This window comes from Pygocentrus nattereri, chromosome 28, assembly GCF_015220715.1.
Source record: "Pygocentrus nattereri isolate fPygNat1 chromosome 28, fPygNat1.pri, whole genome shotgun sequence".
Classification (NCBI taxonomy): Eukaryota; Metazoa; Chordata; class Actinopteri; order Characiformes; family Serrasalmidae; genus Pygocentrus; species Pygocentrus nattereri.
The window spans coordinates 7981840-8001082 of NC_051238.1; the positions used below are offsets into that span (position 1 = coordinate 7981840).

General features: G+C 42.1%; 1 protein-coding gene across 2 annotated transcripts in view; it reads right to left on the reverse strand.

Annotated features, from left to right (window-relative positions):
* fgd1 (FYVE, RhoGEF and PH domain containing 1) overlaps window positions 1-19243 on the reverse strand; it is a 65207-nt gene that overhangs the window by 18377 nt on the left and 27587 nt on the right. The window contains exons 1-5 of one of the 2 annotated variants that reach the window (XM_017719439.2): window positions 17962-18370; window positions 5754-5966; window positions 3586-3772; window positions 2547-3249; window positions 37-275 (exon numbers count right to left, since the gene is read on the reverse strand). In XM_017719439.2, the coding sequence (XP_017574928.1) occupies window positions 37-275; window positions 2547-3249; window positions 3586-3772; window positions 5754-5966; window positions 17962-18019 (1400 nt within the window). In that variant the 5' untranslated portion in view covers window positions 18020-18370. Of the gene's footprint in view, window positions 1-36; window positions 276-2546; window positions 3250-3585; window positions 3773-5753; window positions 5967-17961; window positions 18371-19243 lie in introns of those variants that run through there. The other variant, XM_017719438.2, reaches the window with a different exon arrangement.

The window sequence follows — 19243 nt, forward strand, 5'->3', positions numbered from 1 at the left end:
CTCTTCAATCTATCCGATCCTCCCACCACAACTCACCACTCCTCCATGCGCTTCTCCAGTGCTGGCAGCAGAAACTGCTGGTGGAAGCAGTAAATGGAGCAGATGTTGGAGAAGATGCCCATGACCACCTCACAGGGAAAAGACCCACGGGCCCGTGCCTCTTCCATCAGCCGCCCGCAGAACACCTGGTCCAGTAGGTGAAGTCTGGACACGTAAGCCTTCTCTGTCTGGAGGAGCTCGTTCGCGATGTTAAACACTCGCTGCTGGACTGACAGCTGCAAGGCGAAACACACACATAAACACGTAAACTCCTGTTGAGTGAGGCCAAACATCTGCAGTGACAAGCAAAAAAACGGCTGTCTAAAGTGCTCAGAGTGTGGTGAAAGCTCCATCTTGTCCCGAAGAAAAGAGGAAGTTAACATTCTTTAGTGTGCAAGTTTGAGGTGGAACTCTGTGAAGACAAACTGTGATTGATCTTTCAACTTCCACTTACAACCTCTAGATTTATAGGGCTTCTGGTGTTTCCGTTCATTCTAAGAATTGCTGAGAATGTTTTTCATATTCTTAATTAAAGTGATCATTTGAAAGAAAAAAAATCAGAATTACAGTATTTTACCCTTATTCCAACTACAGCTGATCAGCCAAGATACACTATATTTCGAATAGTATTCTCTCGTCTGCCTTCACACGGATATGAACTTCAGTGACATCCCATTCTTAATCCATAGGGTTTAATATGATGTAAGCCCACCCTTTGCAGCTATAACAGCTTCAACTCCTCTGGCAAGGCTTTCCACAAGGTTTAGGAGTGTGTTTATGGGAATTTTTGACCGTTCTTCCAGAAGCACATTTGTGAGGTCAGACAATGATGTTGGATGAGAACGCCTTGATCACAGTCTCCGCTCTAATTCATCCCAAAGGTGTTCTATCGGGTTGAGGACAGGACTCTGTGCAGGCCAGTCAAGTTCTTCCACACCAAACTGGCTCATCCATGTCTTTATAGATCTGCTTTGTGCACTGGTGCGCAGTCATGTTGGAACAGGAAGGGGCCGTCCCCAAACTGTTCCCACAAAGATAGGAGCATGAAAGCTTTAAGAGTTCCTTTCACTGGAACTAAGGGGCCGAGCCCAACTCCTGAAAATCAACCCCACACCATAATCCCCCCTCCACCAAACTTTACACTTTGCACAATGCAGTCAGACAAGTACTGTTGTCCTGGCAACCATCAAACCCAGACTCGTCCATCGGATTGTCAGATGGAGAAGCGTGATTCATCACTTCAGAGAACACGTCTCCACTGCTCTAGAGTCCAATGGTGGCGCTTTACACCACCACATTCCATGCTTTGCATTGTGCTTGATGATGTAAGGCTTGGATGCAGCTGCTCTCTACGCTGTTCTTGAGCTGATCTGAAGGCCACATGAAGTTTGGAGGTCTGTAGCGACTGACTCTGCAGAAAGTTGGTGACCTCTGCGCACTATGCGCCTCAGCATCCGCTGACTCCACTCTGTCATTTTACGTGGCCGACCACTTCGTGGCTGAGTTGCTGTCGTTCCCAATCGCTTCCACTTTATTATAATACCACTGACAGTTGACTGTGGAATATTTAGTAGTGAGGAAATTTCACAACGGACGTGTTGCACAGGTGGCATCCTGTCACGGTACCACGCTGGAATTCACTGAGCTCCTGAGAGCGACCCATTCTTTCACTAATGTCTGTAGAAACAGTCTGCAGGCCTAGGGGCTCGGCTTTATACACCTGTGGCCACGGAAGTGATGGGAACACCTGAATTCAATGATTAGGATGGGTGAGTGAAGCCTGAGGTGTGCTTCTTCAGTTTGGCACTGGAGCTATGGGGCTAAAGTAGCTAACAAGTAATAGAAGTTTATAATGTATACTTTGCACTTTGCAAACTGGATGCTTGAATTATCACACTCGTAAACTGACATGGTATTTGTGTGGTTTTATTTGCAAAACCAGGCATAATTTATGATTAAACTAAATTTCAAATTATCCATCTGAATTAAAGAGGCTGTCTGTGTGACTGTGTCGTTAAGACTGATATATGTAAATGTTCTAATCAGCTGTCCTTTATTGTGCCTCATTTAGACAGCAGTACAGACTAATACATTTTTTTATACCTTACAACTTTTTTTTATAACTTTCTCAGAACTTCAGATGTAAACCGAATGGTCAGATTTTTATAAATGCTTTGGTTTTCATGACATCACAAAAACAATGAATTAACAACTGTCAGTTCTTATAGCTCAAATTGAATTGGTATATTTTGAAACTTCACATACTTTTACGTTTACATACTAAATCAAACTCTTGTATTTACACACTTTCCTTACTTGTTAACTACATTAATCTCATAGCTCAAAAGCAAAACTAAAAAAGAAAAATTTGGGCAGCAAAAAGAGTAATAAACTACATATATTTCATCATTTTTTGATAAAGTTCCTCAAAATCTTCAGTGACTAAATGCTAATCCGTAAATTCCTAAATCAGTGTCAATACGCTACATTTTCTCAACAAAACTCACCTCAACCGAGTCCTGCCTCTCTGCTTTTGGGAGAGGCTGTAGGGCCATGGGGTTCATCTCACTCTCATCCCCGCTCCCTTCTTCCAAATCGCTGTCCCCCTCTGAGTCCCTCCCACCCTCTGCTGCAGCAGCTCCATCTCCCACGGTTCCTTCCACACAGCCGCATGAGGAAGAGGAGGAGAGGCGAGGAAGAATGGCAGTGGGGCTGCATGGACACATCTCTCTCTCATGGCCAATGCGATCCTCGTCCCCAGCAAAGCATAGTTCCTCACTGTGAGATGGAGAGCTGATGCTGTCGATGCCACTGTCCCTGTTGGCCAGTTTGCCGTCTGTCTGCGGTGGAGGGAGGGACAATCGGTCCGAAGGAATTTCTGATTGATTTAGGTCCCTCATGTCCACAGCGTCCAGTAGTTTGTCAGAGGCACAGTAGCCAGACTCCATGGACAAACGCTTTTCAGAGCACGAGGCACCCTGTTCGCTCTCATCCTCCTCTTGCACCTCCTCTTTCACCTCCTCTCCTTCCACTTGCTGTTCCTCTTGCTCTTGCTTGCCCAGAAGAGCCTCCACAGGCCCTGGAATGGGGGTGCAGGGCAGGACGGTCTCTGATGGTGGGGTTGAAGACCCTACAGCAGACTGTGGCTCAGGGACTCGCGGGGTACACATCACTCCACCTGTGATGTCGGGCACCATGATGATTTGCTCCCTGGAAACAGACAGAAACTAATGAGAGTTTGGAATTTCCTATGGGATACTTCTACAAAGACGGATTTCTCAGTCAGAGAATTTGAGCCCAACATAAGGACGATGGGAGAAGCACTGTGGACACTCCTCATTTTTGACTTACGCCATCTAGCTAACTGAGAAATCTTTCTCTGTGAAGTACCCTCTGGTTGCTGTCATAAGAAAATTTCATTGTAAATAAGAAAAACTGGTAGAAATCCAATATAATAAGCATTTTACATCATGAGATGTGCTCCAGATTACGATGTTAACTTGGTGAACGGCCGCAATAAATGTAAAAGTACAATCTCTCTCTCACCTCTCAAATCGCTCGATTAGTGACAGGACACATGTAGGGGAGGAGCTTCCCTCAGCTCGTGACAGTGTGGCCCGTGATTGGCGGGGGTCTGCTGGTAGTGGGCGCGATGGAGGTGGTGGGAGGGGCTTGTCTGGAGGCCGGGGGCGACGGGCACTCTGTTGTTGTAGATGTGGTGGTTTTGGGGGCACTGAGCGAGACAAAATCAATACAGCAATCGTTATTATTAGACTGGCTACATCATGTGACCATACACCAGTGGGACATACAAATCAGTGTCAGGCCCACAGGGCTCTGTTTCATGTATCCAAGCTTCAGATAAAGCTGTACTTGCACATTTTAATTAAACAAATCACAAGCATCGCATGCATTGGGAATACTCTGTGACCTACAACGCAATTTTCCATAAGGATTACAAAGCGACTTTTATAATGCAGTGGTGTAACTGGCAGACAGAAATTTTTTGCCCCACCCTGCTATAAACTTTCTGCAGAGTTTAGACTCATACTAACCTAAAACATCTGGGTCTAATAAACTGAAAATCTGCAGACTCTGGTAAGGTGCATAAAGTGAGTTCAATTAGGATGAATGCAGGGTGGTCAAAAATGTTTAGGCACTTCTGCTCATGTTAGCACTTGTCAACTGCCCACTTGTTAACATGGAAACATAAAAAAATATTATATTGATTACAAAAAATGTCCTACAGAGGTGTTCTGGCCTAAGATGAATATTTTATGACCTATTTCTCTTGTTACGCAACTCTTCATTCTCAGTAGTTTGACAGAATTCATAAATTTGTACAGCTTTCATGTTGGTGTTCACCAGTGTGCTGCTGCTACATTATACAGCATGCATTACGCAAATATGTCATGCAACTAATATGAAGCCCTGTGGTGTCAACCAATCCTGATAGCTAGTCTAGAAACTGATCTAAACGATAACAAATACAACAAAGCCGGCATTAATGTAAAGCTTACCTCAGCTGTGAATCACATTATACATACACTATTTTTCCAAAAGTATTCTCTCATCTGCCTTCACATGCATATGAACTTCAGTGACATCCCATTCTTAATCCATAGGGTTTAATATGATGTCCGCCCACCCTTTGCAGCTGTAACAGCTTTAACTCCTCTGGGAAGGCTTCCCACAAGGTTTAGGAGTGTGTTTATGGTCATTTTTGACCATTCTTCCAGAAGCACATTTGTGAGGTCAGACACGGATGTTGGACGAGAAGGCCTGGCTTGCAGTGTCCACTCTAATTCATCCCCAATGTCATGTTGGAACAGGAAGGGGCCGTCCCCAAACTGTTCCCACAAAGTTGGGAGCATGAAATTGTCCAAAATCTCTTGGTCTCTTTCCTTTCACTGGAACTAAGGGGCCGAGCCCAACTCCTGAAAATCAACCCCACACCATAATCCCCCTGCCACCAAACTTTACACTCGGCACAATGCAGTCAGACAAGTACCGTTCTCCTGGCAACTGCCAAACCCAGACTCGTCCATCAGATTGGCAGACAGAGAAGGGTGATTCGTCACTCCAGAGAACACGTCTCCACTGCTCTAGAGCTCAGTGGCGGCGCTTTACACCACTGCATTCAACGCTTTACATCATGCTTGGTGATGTAAGGTTTGGATGCAGCTGCTCGGCCGTGGAAATCCATTCCATGAAGCTCTCTATGCTGTTCTTAAGCTAATCTGAAGTGTATATAAGCTATACATTAGACACAATTGAATTAAATAATGCCTGTATAATGCAACTAGATGAGGCAAATGCTAAAGCCAGAGCATCTGGCTGGTTAACACCAAAGTCCTTATAGGATACACTGTATACCTGATGCCACCTCAAGTCTTGTCTACTAAATATGCAACAGCGATTCTTTCTGAAAAATGTGTGAAACTCATTCATTCTCTCCACTGTATTGATGATTTGAAGACAATTACCACAGTTGTGCATCATGGTTGCAAAAAGATACGTGGCCTCCTAGCAGTAAGGCTAGCTGACTTGTTTCATTTGGATTCACTAGCTAGCAAAAAAATAAAGAAAGAAATAAGCAGTCTACCCCCAAAAATCTACCCTAAAGCTTTTGTAGTTTTTCAAATGTTCCTCCCACCCAAGATCTTTTTACTGAGAATGTCCCTTTATTATATAAAGAGGGCTGAAAGCCATACCTTGTGGTTTGGGGCCAGGTAAAGGTGGCCGTGTTTTTGGGGGCGGAGGGGGTGCATCTTGGGGCCCATTTTCACTCGTGCCATTGCAGTGCTGGGGCCCCAGGGGTCCAGGGTCCGAGCAAAGGCGCTGAGGGGTGTCGTGGGCTCCTGGGCAGGGGCCCGGCTCCAGAGACAGACTCTTAGTCAGGAGCCGAGGACTAGATGCGGATGGGCCTGAGAAATGGACACAGAGAGAAAGAATTTCAGGCAAAACTCAACTTACTCAAATTTTCATGCATGACTTTTATTGACTTATACAGTCAAAGTGCAATTAGGAGTCCTGCTATGGAAAACGTGTCTGAGGGTACAGACAGCTGGTATGCACAAGCTTGCTCCTAGACAATACTGTAACATTATTTAAGGCAAGAAAGTTTGATTATCAAACAGTCCCATTTATTGCTGACTTAATCAGTCATTTATAATTTTAACCCTCTGATTTTACACTATAACTACTATATTGCTTGCATCGCTTTCAGGCGTCAGTGCGTAAATGGCAGTGAAGATTACAGCAAAAAGGAGTTATCATTGATACTTTCAGGCTGCTGCTACTCGTGAAAAGAGTGCAGCAGATGAAAGAAAATATCAGTATTTAAATGCAAATCCAAATGAGCTCACTTTGATGAACGAGCTGGGTCTGCAGGGTGGATTACAGCATTAGAGAGATGTCCTCTCTGACAGCTGAGTGAAGGCGAATATAGCAAAAGCTCTTTCACACTACATATATTTCCCCACAATTTTCATTTCTGTGGGAGCTCTGGACTTTGGAAAGACAGTCCAGTGGAATATGACAGACATACAATCTGGTGGAATATGAAAGGGAACAAAGTAACATAAAAATCCCAACACACTGTCATTATGCTCATTCACACATCACGTCCAGATCTAGACTGAACATCATCAGAAGCTTCTGATCCAGTTTAAACTTTGTAGATGCTCTTGAACGATGTTCAGTGTTGCTATAATTAAAGGTGTTCAGCTTATCATTAAAGCCACAGTCACACTGAATGGGAGCTTGCTAAAAAGCTTCATGCAGAGTTCATCTAGGTAAACTTTAACCCTGCGAATTCACAAATCTCAGCTGTGTCAGCCAATAGAAAACAAGCAGGCGGGTTGTGGTATATTTTTCTGAAAAATATTCAACACTGCTCTTCAGTGAAGATGATGTCGCATGTCATGCATGGGTGTCAAAAAAAATTTAAAATAGTTAACTAGGTAACATTAACCATTTACTGAAATATATGTTTCCTCCAAAACCACCACATATCAGTACCATTCATATTCGCCTGCTTTGGCTCCTGCCCCTGGGAAGAAACTAACGAGAGAGCAGTACAATATGACCACACCATTAGGGTGAGGAACGTGGCGCCCTGTTCTAACACACTCAATTCACCTTATGATAGCCTCAATAATCTGGATTGTTAAATCAGAGGACACTCAATCCCAAGCCTGCAGCATATCTGTTAATTATTATGGTGATCCCAATAGCACAGAATATGCAAATCCTTTCTTGTTGGATGCACCGTGGCTTTTTTTCTGAACCAGTGCACAAGTTTATTCAGAGCACAATCTGGATCAGTGCTTATTACTGATTAATCAGTGTAAAGATAATCAATTCCAAAAGGTCATTTGTAAAACAAGCAGAGTGCAAATCTCAAGTTTTTAGTTTATTAGATCACTTTCCTCACGTATCAAATTAACGCAACAAAAGCTTTCAGATGTTGCATTACTAACAGTACAATGGCAGAGACAGCCAAGTTTTCACGTCGACCTTAAAAGATTAACTACATCATATCGAGGAAACACTTGGTGACTGGACATTAGGACATGCCCAACTCCCAAAATGATACATACTGTGGTCTCATATGTTCTCTTTTGTAGTGGACAAAAGCAAGTGAGCTTTCCAAAGCTATATGATCACTATCACATCACTATCGTATTATTATCATATATTCAAATATTTTAACTTTTCTCCCTCGTTTGAAAACTCCAGCTGCCCTTCCGATGGCACGATACCACTTTTTCTTTTTCCATTCCTGACACAGATGGCAGTACAGAAACTAGACTGATTGTTTCTTTAAAAACTATTCAACTTTATAATTGATCTCACCTTGCAGTGTGAGTGAGGGTGATTTCAGGACAGATTTGTTACTAAATTGGATCTGTTTCATTCTTTTTAATTTTACCCTCTGATATCTGATTTAGCATCTTCTGCCAGATGTGTGTGTGTGTGTGTGTGTGTGTGTGTGTGTGTGTGTGTGTGTGTGTGTGTGTGTGTGTGTGTGTGTGTGCTGACATCGACCTGGTACTGACTCCCATCGATATCGATATGCCACCTCTACCTCTGTATGAACATTTCACAAAGAATGTACTAGAAATGGCCCAAAGATACTTAGGATGACTCTCACTGCCGTAATATATGTTACAGGTTTCCTTCTCCTATAAAGTTACCATACTGTGGTGAAGTGGCAATACTGCTAAATAATGAAACTATTTTCATACTGCAGTGTCATTTCTTATTTGTATGTTTGTCAGCACAGATATAAATTGGAGCTGATTTATTTATAGTAGGCCTGTTACATATATTAATATACAGTATGAAAACCAAGTCAGTAGGCAGTGATTAATTCACTGCAATCTAACCCTAAAGAACATCCTCACTGGGGCTTTAAAAGCTTCAGATGAAGAACTAGATGAGTGCTTAGTGAAGAGAATGTGTCTGCGTGGGTCTGGAGTGGATTATGTAGGTCAGTGTGTTAAAGCGTCCGGCTATAGTGTGTCCATGCTGTGTTATGAACATGCTGCTATTTAGCAGCTCAATCAATCTCAACACTTCAGGACGGCTTGCCACGGCCTCAGTGACATAATAATGCCCAGACCAGGAAAACGCTGAACAAGCTTCAATGGGCTTCACTGTCCGCAGGGGCCGGGAGGGCTGCGTAAATATGTTTCTGAAATAAAAAGACTCCTTTGATATTGAAATGAGCGAAACAGAAAACATGTGCTTCTTTTTGCTGAAGTGAATGTGGTGGGGGATTTCTTAAAGTGGCATGGACAGGTCAGATGGCGTAAAGGCCAGCCATGCTGGCTAAGTGATGTTGCCGTTTTAAAAAAAGAGAGTGAGAGAGAGAGAAAAAAAGCTGGCTTGTGTCCCCTACGCGGAGCTTAATTGGTTCCATATGACGACACTCGTACCCACTTGTGCAGGCTGGGGGCTGAAATGACTTCCACATGCTTCGTTAAAATGGCTTAAAGGGGCAGGAAGGCGAGAAAGAGGGGGGAAAAAACCCGACCACAGCTCTGACTGCACAGTGTCTGCTGAGTTTGTTTTGTTTTATTTTCTTTATACTTCAGAAACCTCATCTGAAATAGTCCAGCGCTCGAAAAAGTAAGGATGTTTAGATTGAGGAGGTAGGGGAGTTTTGACCTACAAGCCCATTTTAGGTGAGATATGGGACATATTTCAAAAACAATAAAGAAGAACGTATACTTTATATCATTACAACCCATCATTGTAACCATGTACACCTAGATATAATCAAAGAAAGATAATCCTATTAAAAATAACCTAATAAACACACTAAAAAACAATCATTTATCATCTCACATGGTCAGAAAGCCAAACTGCTTTTCCAAAAGTCATCTAATAGCAGAGAGAGGAAAAATTTTCCATATGTTTTTCTTTTTTTGCCGTCACTTGAACGACTCCAAGTCATTCAGGCATCTTAAAAGAAGGACAAATTCTTTGTCTCTTTCGCTATTTGCTTCTCTTTCACAGAAAACTTCAACAACATACCAATCCTGACAATCCTCTAACAAGAACTCAACATGCATGCTCAACAACCGTGTCTCAGTAAACAGCACAGCCCTCATAAACACAAACAAGAACAGACAGATAGACAGACAGACAGACAGACAGACAGACAGACAGACAGATAGACAGACAGATAGACAGACAGATAGACAGACAGATAGACAGACAGATAGACAGACAGATAGACAGACAGATAGACAGATAGACAGATAGATAATTTATTGATCTCAAAAGATATTTAGCCAACATGGAACACATGTAAAAGACTAATACATCCACAATAACATGCATAAAGACACTCTCTTTTCAGTGAAGCTTCCTTCTGACTGACTATCGTTTTCATGCTCCACTTCCTAAGCACACATAAAACAGCAGACAGGAGCTTTCAGACCTACACAGATACACAAAGCAGACGGGCCATTCCGCAGGCCTAAAATAAGCACTACTACTGTACCTCCCTGCTATTCTGAGATTTATGCCGTTCTTAAGATCAGCTCTAGAGTAGCAGAGGACAGAGGCTGCTGTGGAATTACAGGATGAAAAGAATTTTAATGGGCAACAGTAAGTGAGAAATTAGCTCCCTGTGTGTGTACCACACGAAACCGAGTTAAAGCCGACAGAGACTTCAGAACCGCCGACTGGTTTTCTGAAGCTGTAAAGACAGGACTTTGAGGCAGATGCTGTTCTGAATACAAGAACTGATACTCCAAAGGATAATGAACCACATTCAAAAAGGCTATGCACTGTTTATTAGGGCCACACCAGTGCTAACATTTTGCAGTTCATACTGATACAATACAGATTTTAAACAGGGATGCATCAATATGGACACTTTTAATGTACAGAGGGCTATGAATGTAGTAAAATGAATAAAATAGCACAGTATAACAGCGCTGCCTGAACTGCCTGCTCTACCAAAGTATAATAAACAAATCACCAAATATTAGTTAGAAATATCGAAGCCTATAAACGAAGACTGATGTTGGTCATTTTTAAAATTATCTGTCAATACCAATATGACTTTGATATTATCACACATACTCACGGTTAGACAACTACAAAAAAAACATGCTGTCCTTACAAATTTATACTCCAGTAGTTTTAGTTAAGCTGCTTTACTGACTGATATGATTATTTGTTATTAGTACAGGTGGGCAATATGGCAAAAATATGATATCAGAATACTTCACAATACATAATATGCATCACAATATTTAGTTCTCCTGATATTTAATATGTTTGTACAGACAAAACAGTGCTATAAATGAAAAATAGTAATAACAGTAAATCTACAACTAAAATTATTTTTATTCAATGGTTTACAAACTGTAGTGCTCTAAATTCAATGAAACAGGCCTAATTCTGCTCACTTGAAACATATAGGATATTCAATGTTCTCGAAGTGTAAGTATATACTCTGAAAAGGATGTTAACATAATTTATCATAATAATGATAAAATATCATCATGTTGTCCACCCCTAGTTATAAGCAGTCAAATGTGGAATATGACTGTCTGATCTCAATAGTCATTTTTATTCATTTTTACTATTAATTTTATTTTTAACTCAAATTAACAACAGAAACTGAAGCTTTATAGCACTCGTAGTGGAGTTACCCAGGATTCTTTGCAATTTTTGTTTCTGTGAATTTGGCTCTTGTTGGGCTCCCCAGTGGCACAACTATCTAAAGCTTCAGCCTATTATTAGTATATAGTGAGCTAAAATCCCTGGAATTCTACAGCCAAAAACATTAACAGTATTCCTTTAGCCTAAAATCCAGAAATCTGGTTAACCGATTGGTTCAAATGATTTCCTATCACATGCTGTACATCCATTCTCAGCGAATGCAGGTGCTCAGCAGTATGTTAAAGAGCTTGGAGCTAGCCAGCGCCAAACTGCATGAAAGCTAAGGAGGAATGTGCTCCAAGGTCAAACCATCTGCAAATGAGCGCGAATCCAGAGACCAAGAATCACACACACACACACGTGCTGCTCCCTGCATGAGAAAACGGGACACAGTATGCATCTGCAACATGAAGACGTCTCACACTCTCCTCCAACGGTCTGCAGTTAAACAGCCAGTAGAGGAGAGCAGTCAGTGTTTCACTGTGACTTTATTTTAATAAAAAAGCTAATATACTGCTATAGAAATTTATAAAAACAGTACTATTACTTCCTTAAGCCATCACTTAATACTGTTAAGCTAAGTGCTTATAGGACTGCAAACCCCTGTTGGTTTTAGTCACTGATAAAACGGAAAAGATGAAACACCCCCCACCCCCCCCACCCCCGAGTTTCACGTCTTAACACCATGTATTGAACACCATTTCAATCAAACAACTCTCAAAATGACATTTCAGCTTCATCACACTGTTATATCAACAAATAGATCTACACTGGACCTCGAAGTGCCTCTTCACATTTAATAGATATTAGAGTTTTACTTTCACCAAAAATTAGCGCATGCCGTGTGAAAAAGGTCGTCCAAGCCGAGCCGATTTTATTGTAGGCGAAATGCTGGTAGTGCTGGGTGATACATTGTTTACATGTTATTTACTGACAAGAATTACATGCATAATAACATCCTATTCCTTAGACATCAATAGAGGTGTCCTCGTTGGCACGTCATTACAACATGTTATTCCTGTAAGTTAAATAACTTTACTAATAGAACCTTAAGTACCATTTGAAAGTGTGACATATTTACAGAACATACTATTGATTTTTATACTACTGCCCAGCACTAGTAGTGAGAATTCTGTGCTACATCTGACTACATCATGAAGATGTATGCATTGCCATGTAAGCAGGGGAGTGCAGACCACAGGTTTGACAACCATGGCAGAACCATCCTCCCACTGGACATGGCCATTTTTTCTGGTCATTTGTTACCTACGGACAGAATGCTTAAAAAAGATGCTACATTTCACAATGATGTATTCCACACTTCTGCAGTGAAAGGCTCGTTGGTTTGCGCGGACAGTTTTGCCTGTCCATGCTGGTGGAATAACAAGCGTGCATGCCCAGAATATGAACTCACAACCCCGGCTTTAGGCCCAGCTCTATGTCAACTGCTCAACTGCTACACTTCATATTACCTCAACACTGAAAACCAATCCGGTGCAGATGAGGATGCTAGACTTCCAGGCTTCGAGACCTGCGTTAATGCACAAAAATAGACAATGTTCTTCTGAAAAGAACACAACACAAACAAGACTGAAAGAAAAAAAAAACACTTTGTTTTGTATTTCCTGAGTTTGTGGTCTGAAGTACTGACACTATCTATGGATTCAGGCTTTTTCCATTTCTACAAAACTGCCCAGTCAAGATCCTTCTGCCCTTCCAGTTGCTTCTAAATCAATAATCCATTCAAAATGCCATCCTTCTGCTGACCGACGCATCCATCTTATCTGACTCTGCATGAATATTTCATGAATCCTGCGTAGCCCATTTGAGGGACTGACCCAAAAGATCCCAGCCTCCTGGTTATATCCCTTTCTATGGTGAATAGAAAGCCACAGTCAATGAGATGCAGCCATGTTTACTGTTGCTGAGGCCAGAAAATCTCACATCAGCAACTTTTCAACATTCGACATTGTTTTGATGCATCTCAAAACTTTCTTTGACACATCTCGGACCTTGTTTAGAGCCGTTTATGACTGTGAAACGGCTAATGGGAAACTTCTGTGCAGCCACAATGCTATGGAAAATCACTTGAGCACAGACATAAGGTTAGCTGGCGTTCGATAATATCTCGTCTACAGCGAGACGAAGGACGTGTTGAAAACTCCAGGCTGTGGACTATTTTTATCCCCCCGTCACTACAGACTGCACTGACAGGACAGTCAACACACGGCCGACGCTCGAGCCTTCTCTTGCAGAACACCCGCCCTCATCTTGACACGCCACCAAAGATGATATGGCACCAAAATAATGGCATGCTGTCAACTGATGAACTAGTTTCTCTTTTTTCCTCCTGACAGCAGCACAGTCGCTTTTTGAATACAAGATATGGGTGATTCTTCAATTCGAGTAATAGAAAACATGAAAAGAATGCAGTACCTGAGAAAGATACTGCAACAACCTCCACACAATAACACATCAACTAGGAACAAGATGTTTAGGAGTCCATATCCTACATTTTCCTTGGTATTTTTTTCCTATTTATGACATCTGTGTGTTTTTTTTTTTACCAAAAGCACACATAATTTGCTTTTACAAGACCATTTTCCAAACACTTTTCTCTCTTAAACAGACTGTTTTTGTTACGGTGCTTAAAAAGTAGACTAAGCTGCTATAAGTCGCATAAGCAGACATAGGTAATATATAGACTATTAGACTATTTTTGCAACTTAATTTCCATATACAGACAAAATGGACTGAGAAGTGAATGGCATGATTTGAAACTTTGCCAATGTTTACAAACTACATCAAATAAGTCACAAACACTGTATCGCTCACATGTTGAGACGCTGTTGCTAAGCAATGACTTTGACAGCTGTAGGAGACGCTCAAGCCATTTGAAAGTTTTTACTTCTTACTTCATGCACAAACAGAAGCTGGATACCTTTAAGATCACATTTGACCAAATGCGGATTTGGTCAGACACTAAATTCCCAAAGCGTCATCACTACTGAGTGGCTTTTCAGTCGGCAGCTGTGACAGAAGAACAGATAAACAACCTGGAATCAGCCAGAAATTAATCCAACACCATTCACCAAACAAAATGAGCTGTAAGATGCTTTACAGACTGGCTCAAACAAAACAACATTAATATAATCTGGCCAAAATTGACAGAACTGAGCTGAACTTGATATTGTGTCAATTTTATGGCTCAGTCTGTACTTCAAAAGGCAAGGCGTACAGCAAACTGTGCGGCGAGTGAGCCGAGGTCATTACCCTGACGTAGCAACAAGCTGCTTGTTAAGGAACTATAATTTGGCAGAAGGAATTATGAACATTAAAATATTAAACGCCGCGTTCACGGCCCGGTTTATTCATTTCTTACTTTATTTACCTGTAGTATAAAAGCAATAGAGACACTCGAGATTGTGTGTTTTCGCTTTCAGCTTGTGCCTGCAACCAAATCACAGCCGTGATGTTATTTCCCGACAACACATTCCGTCTCCTGTTCTATTGCTTAAATATTCCAAGATACATTTCCATGAAACACTTTTAAAGAAATAACCCAGTGTTTTTCAGCCTCTCTATTTACCATAACTGTTACGTATGGTCCATTACCACAGATAATATTTTTTTATAAGTGTCTCAGTACAGAAAACCAGTTGACTCAAAGCATACTTAGAACAGAAGCCAAGAGGCAGTTACTTCATCTATATACTGTAGTAGAGGGGTGAAAAATGCTAGAGTTTTCATTTAAGGCAGCCAGACGCACTAATAGTGACATATCACTGACACCAGATAAACTGCCTATGACATCTGGGCCTCCACTGTCTGCTCTAAAGGGGTCAGTACTGCAGTCTCGGAGTTACCCGGCTCATCCCGCATCTGTCATCCACTGTAATGGATATGACACGCTAACCAATCCAGATGAGATTAATGTAACCATGACCTGGGGGAGGGTGTATACAATAGACTGTGCTTTGGAAAGAAGGCTGTTAAAGGTAGGGCAGCCACAGTAGGTCAAAATGAGCAGTGACACCCACAGAAATACTGAAAGAGAAATGGGCTCAGAACAGCTTACATGAATAAACAAGTCACTGAGAATGCGCGTTGTTCTCAGACACACCCACCACATCACGGCATGACAGAGGGAGCATGAGTACCATGTTTTTATCCTTTCACTTCACAGCGTTTATCGATTCTGAAACCACAGCAGGTTTTTAGTGCCGGGAAGACAGTGAATCATGTGTTAGCGTTGCTGAATATGATACCGATACCAACACTGACACACAAACACATACACTCACTGGCCACTTTATTAGGTACACATACCTTGTGTCTACACCATTTTATTACGTCTTACCATACAGTTGCATTTTGTAGTTCTACAGTTACAGATTGTAGTGCATTTCCCAGGGACCAGCATTCCCCACCGGACCCCCATAGATCAAGTATCATTTGAATGGTTGATCACTCTCAGCACTGCAGTGACTCTAACAAGGCAGAGGCATGTTAGTCCATGTTGAGCTGGTCGGAAGCTTAAAATATTTATCTGAAACCAACGGGACCCAACTGCTCATGTTCATTTTCCAAATGTGTTGGCTTGAGTGAGGTTCAAATTTCAAGTTTGGGTTCTCACATCTTGCCTCCCACTTTTAACAAATTCTACCTTGCATATCCCTTGCTTTATTTTTTTCTCTACTTTATTCTTCTCTACTGTCACCATGTTAACTCGTTTTTAACTTGGCATGGTGCAGCCACCCACTCAGCACCGAGGTCCACAACACCTACGCTCATGAGAAAACGGGACATAATCAGTGAAAGTAGTTTTACTAGAAATTTAGTTTGACCCAAAACATTTTTTGAACGTTATATGTTCAATGAGCAGAAACAGAGTTTTAGCATTAAACAGGTGAAGGCTAATATCAGCACAGCGTGAGAACAGTGCAGCACTGAAGTTTATCCAGACTATAAAATGTCTGAGATGCTGTTCAAAAGCATTATTTGACAAATTTGTTACAGCAGAATTTAAACTTCATTTTGGACTGATGACTGTTTTACTATATCAAATTCCTGAATACTGTTTCAGATTTTATTTGTCTATGGTCTAACGAAGGCTATTACTACTCACTACAGGTGCTGTTCTGCTAGGATTTGTTTGGCACATTGGTCAGTAACGGACCCCTTCACACAGAATTTAGTTGTACTTGGGTCAACTTTAGACTCAAAACATGATGTGTGTGTGGGGATCGAGTCTGATTCAGGCAGCATTTGGTTGAGCTCGGACTGGGTTCAGAACCAAAAACGCTATGCTGTGTGTCAGCTCAGGTTCGAACCAAAACTCCAGGCACGACTAAAGGTTACTGCTGGAAACAGCAGTGCGTCTGGTGTGTTTTTTATACACTGTGTAAACTTACTGTCCACTGTATTAGAGGCCCAAACCTTATGGAGTTGTACAGCTGGAGACTGAACTGTTAGTAAAGTCAGATCAAGTCAAGGTTTATCTATAAGGCACCTTTTTACAACAGGTGTCACCACAAAGCAGCTTTACAGAAAAATCTGGGTCCAAGCTTGAACTGCTGCTAGTCCTTTGTCAGTTTCTGGCCCCAGGATCCTACTGGCTTCGACATTTTTGGCTGGTGGACCAGGTACACAGTTATTTCACACTCCATATTGTTGGGTCTGAAACACTAACACAACTTTACACAACCATTTCTGTGTCACTGCAGTGCTGAGAATGATCCACCACTCAAATAGTAGCTGCTCAATGCTGTACCGGGGGGGGGGGGGGACAAATGAAACACAATCTATAATATCTATAATACACAATCTATAATAGTACAACTACACAGTGCATCTATATGGTAAGTGAACCTGATTAAATGGACAATGAATGTAAATACATAGTTGTACTTAATCAGGTGGTCCAGTGAGTACACAGTCATGGCAGTGCACAGCCCCTGCATCGAGGAATAACCATGCAGACACTAGAGCTGCCAATTAGCCTAACAAAACAAGCATCGCGTTTGATGCTTGTTTTGTTACGTGCTGTGCTGTTGTGCTACGTGCTCTTGTGATAAATGTTGTGCTACGATGGCTGCGTTTAACCGTGATCATACATGCATTTAGTGATGGTAACAGATGCACCATAGAAACACCTATAAATGCATGCAGACACCACGGCAGGGAATGGCTGTAGTCCCCCCCTCTGGAAACACACCAGCATACATGCCAGCCTGCCTGCATCACTGACTGCACTGACTCCACCGAGTGCAGTAACGTTGCAGCAGTGTGCAGAAATGTAGGTGAAGCAGCAGCATGACTTCCCAAAGGCTGCTGATCAAATCCAAGCATGCAATTTAACAATGCAAATCAGAGCTCTGGCAGCACTGTATCAACCAAATCCAGCATCTTTCATTAACCAGCGTGTATTTCAATACACTGAAACACTGGGACACGGCTACGGGTGTCAGCAGAGAGAGGGGAAATGCAGATTCATCGGATGCGACCTGCAGCCTTCTCTCCAGGAGGACGGAGCCACGCCATTTCCCACTGACACACTGAACCAGCTCATGTATGAATAACATGACCTACTACATGCTGCAGACGGGTTCGTGGCTACATGACAGGACACCCCTTCAACCCTGCAGCACGCATTTTCACTCCAAATTATCGCGCTATTAAATCAACAAATAAGCACAGCTAGGAGACAGCAAAGAAGCTAAATGGTCTTACCCCGGAGCACACTGGTTTTATCCATGTACATCGCGCAGCAAAACACGAAACCAGTCATTAAAATACACAGTGGGAGACTCCACTCCCCCAAAACGCTCAAACGACGAAAGAAGGAGAAAAAATAGCGCAACTAAGGCTCAAAATAAAGCGGAGTCGAGCTCGAAAACGACTAGTTAACTTAACCCAGTCTGAGGGGATTCGCCCTCATACAGACGGAGAGAGCATCTTCACGAGGTCGACGGTTTTCTCGTCCCATAAAACGTCAAATTCTAACCCCGCTGAGCTCATTTTCAACCAAAAAACAGTTTGTGGTGCGTTTCACTCCGCTGACCCATGATGTCAGTCGAAAAAAGGGGTTAAAAAGGAGATAAAATGAGCTTCCCTCACAGCCCCCCACCCCACCGTGGCCGCCGCGTTAAGGCAGACAGCAGCAGTCCCACTTTAACATTCGATATGACCCCGCCCCCCACCAACCGTCCTCAGCTCTGTTTCCTTGACAACAAGTTTGGAAGGCGTTATTTCTTTCCAGCCCGTTTTCCGGACGAGACCCGCCTTCTCTGGCCAGGATTGGCTAGTCGTGCGCCGCTTTCAGCGCTATGATTGGTTTAGCCGTATCCCGCCGCCTGTCAATCCTGGACCAGGCGGCAAGCTTCTTGACGGAATACGGGTGGGGGGAATACATCAGCTTTGTCAACGACTACTGAAACAGCTAATATTTACTATTTATCTTACGAAATAATAGGGTTAGTAGCACAACTGCAAATGGTTTATACATAATAACAGCCTACTGACTGGAAATTCTGTCCCTTCTGTCACTAGTCCCATGTAAAAAAATCAGTAATCAGCCAATTTGGCAAGGAAAAAAAAAGTCAGAATCAGACAAATATTATGATCAGTGTAAGTCGCTCTGGATAAGAGCGTCTGCTAAATGCTGTAAATGTAATATAATTTATGATTTTTGATCTACTCTAATTGTATGAAAGCTGAAGAAATTTGTGGATTTTGAGCACACATGGGCCACTGCAGCAGTGAACGTCTATAATAGTCAAGTAACACGTGTAAATCCACAGACTCAGAGTCATACAACAGCCACAGAAAAAATATTTAGATGCTGCAGCTTTCCAGGGATTTGGTGAGACTCCTGAATCTACTGCAAATAAAATGGTTAAAACATTGACAAATTTCTAAGCAGACATTTGTGATCATTCTAACTGCCAACAGGTAAAAATGATGGCTGGTACTGAAGAGATGCTGAGATTTGGGTTCAGACCTGAGATGTAAT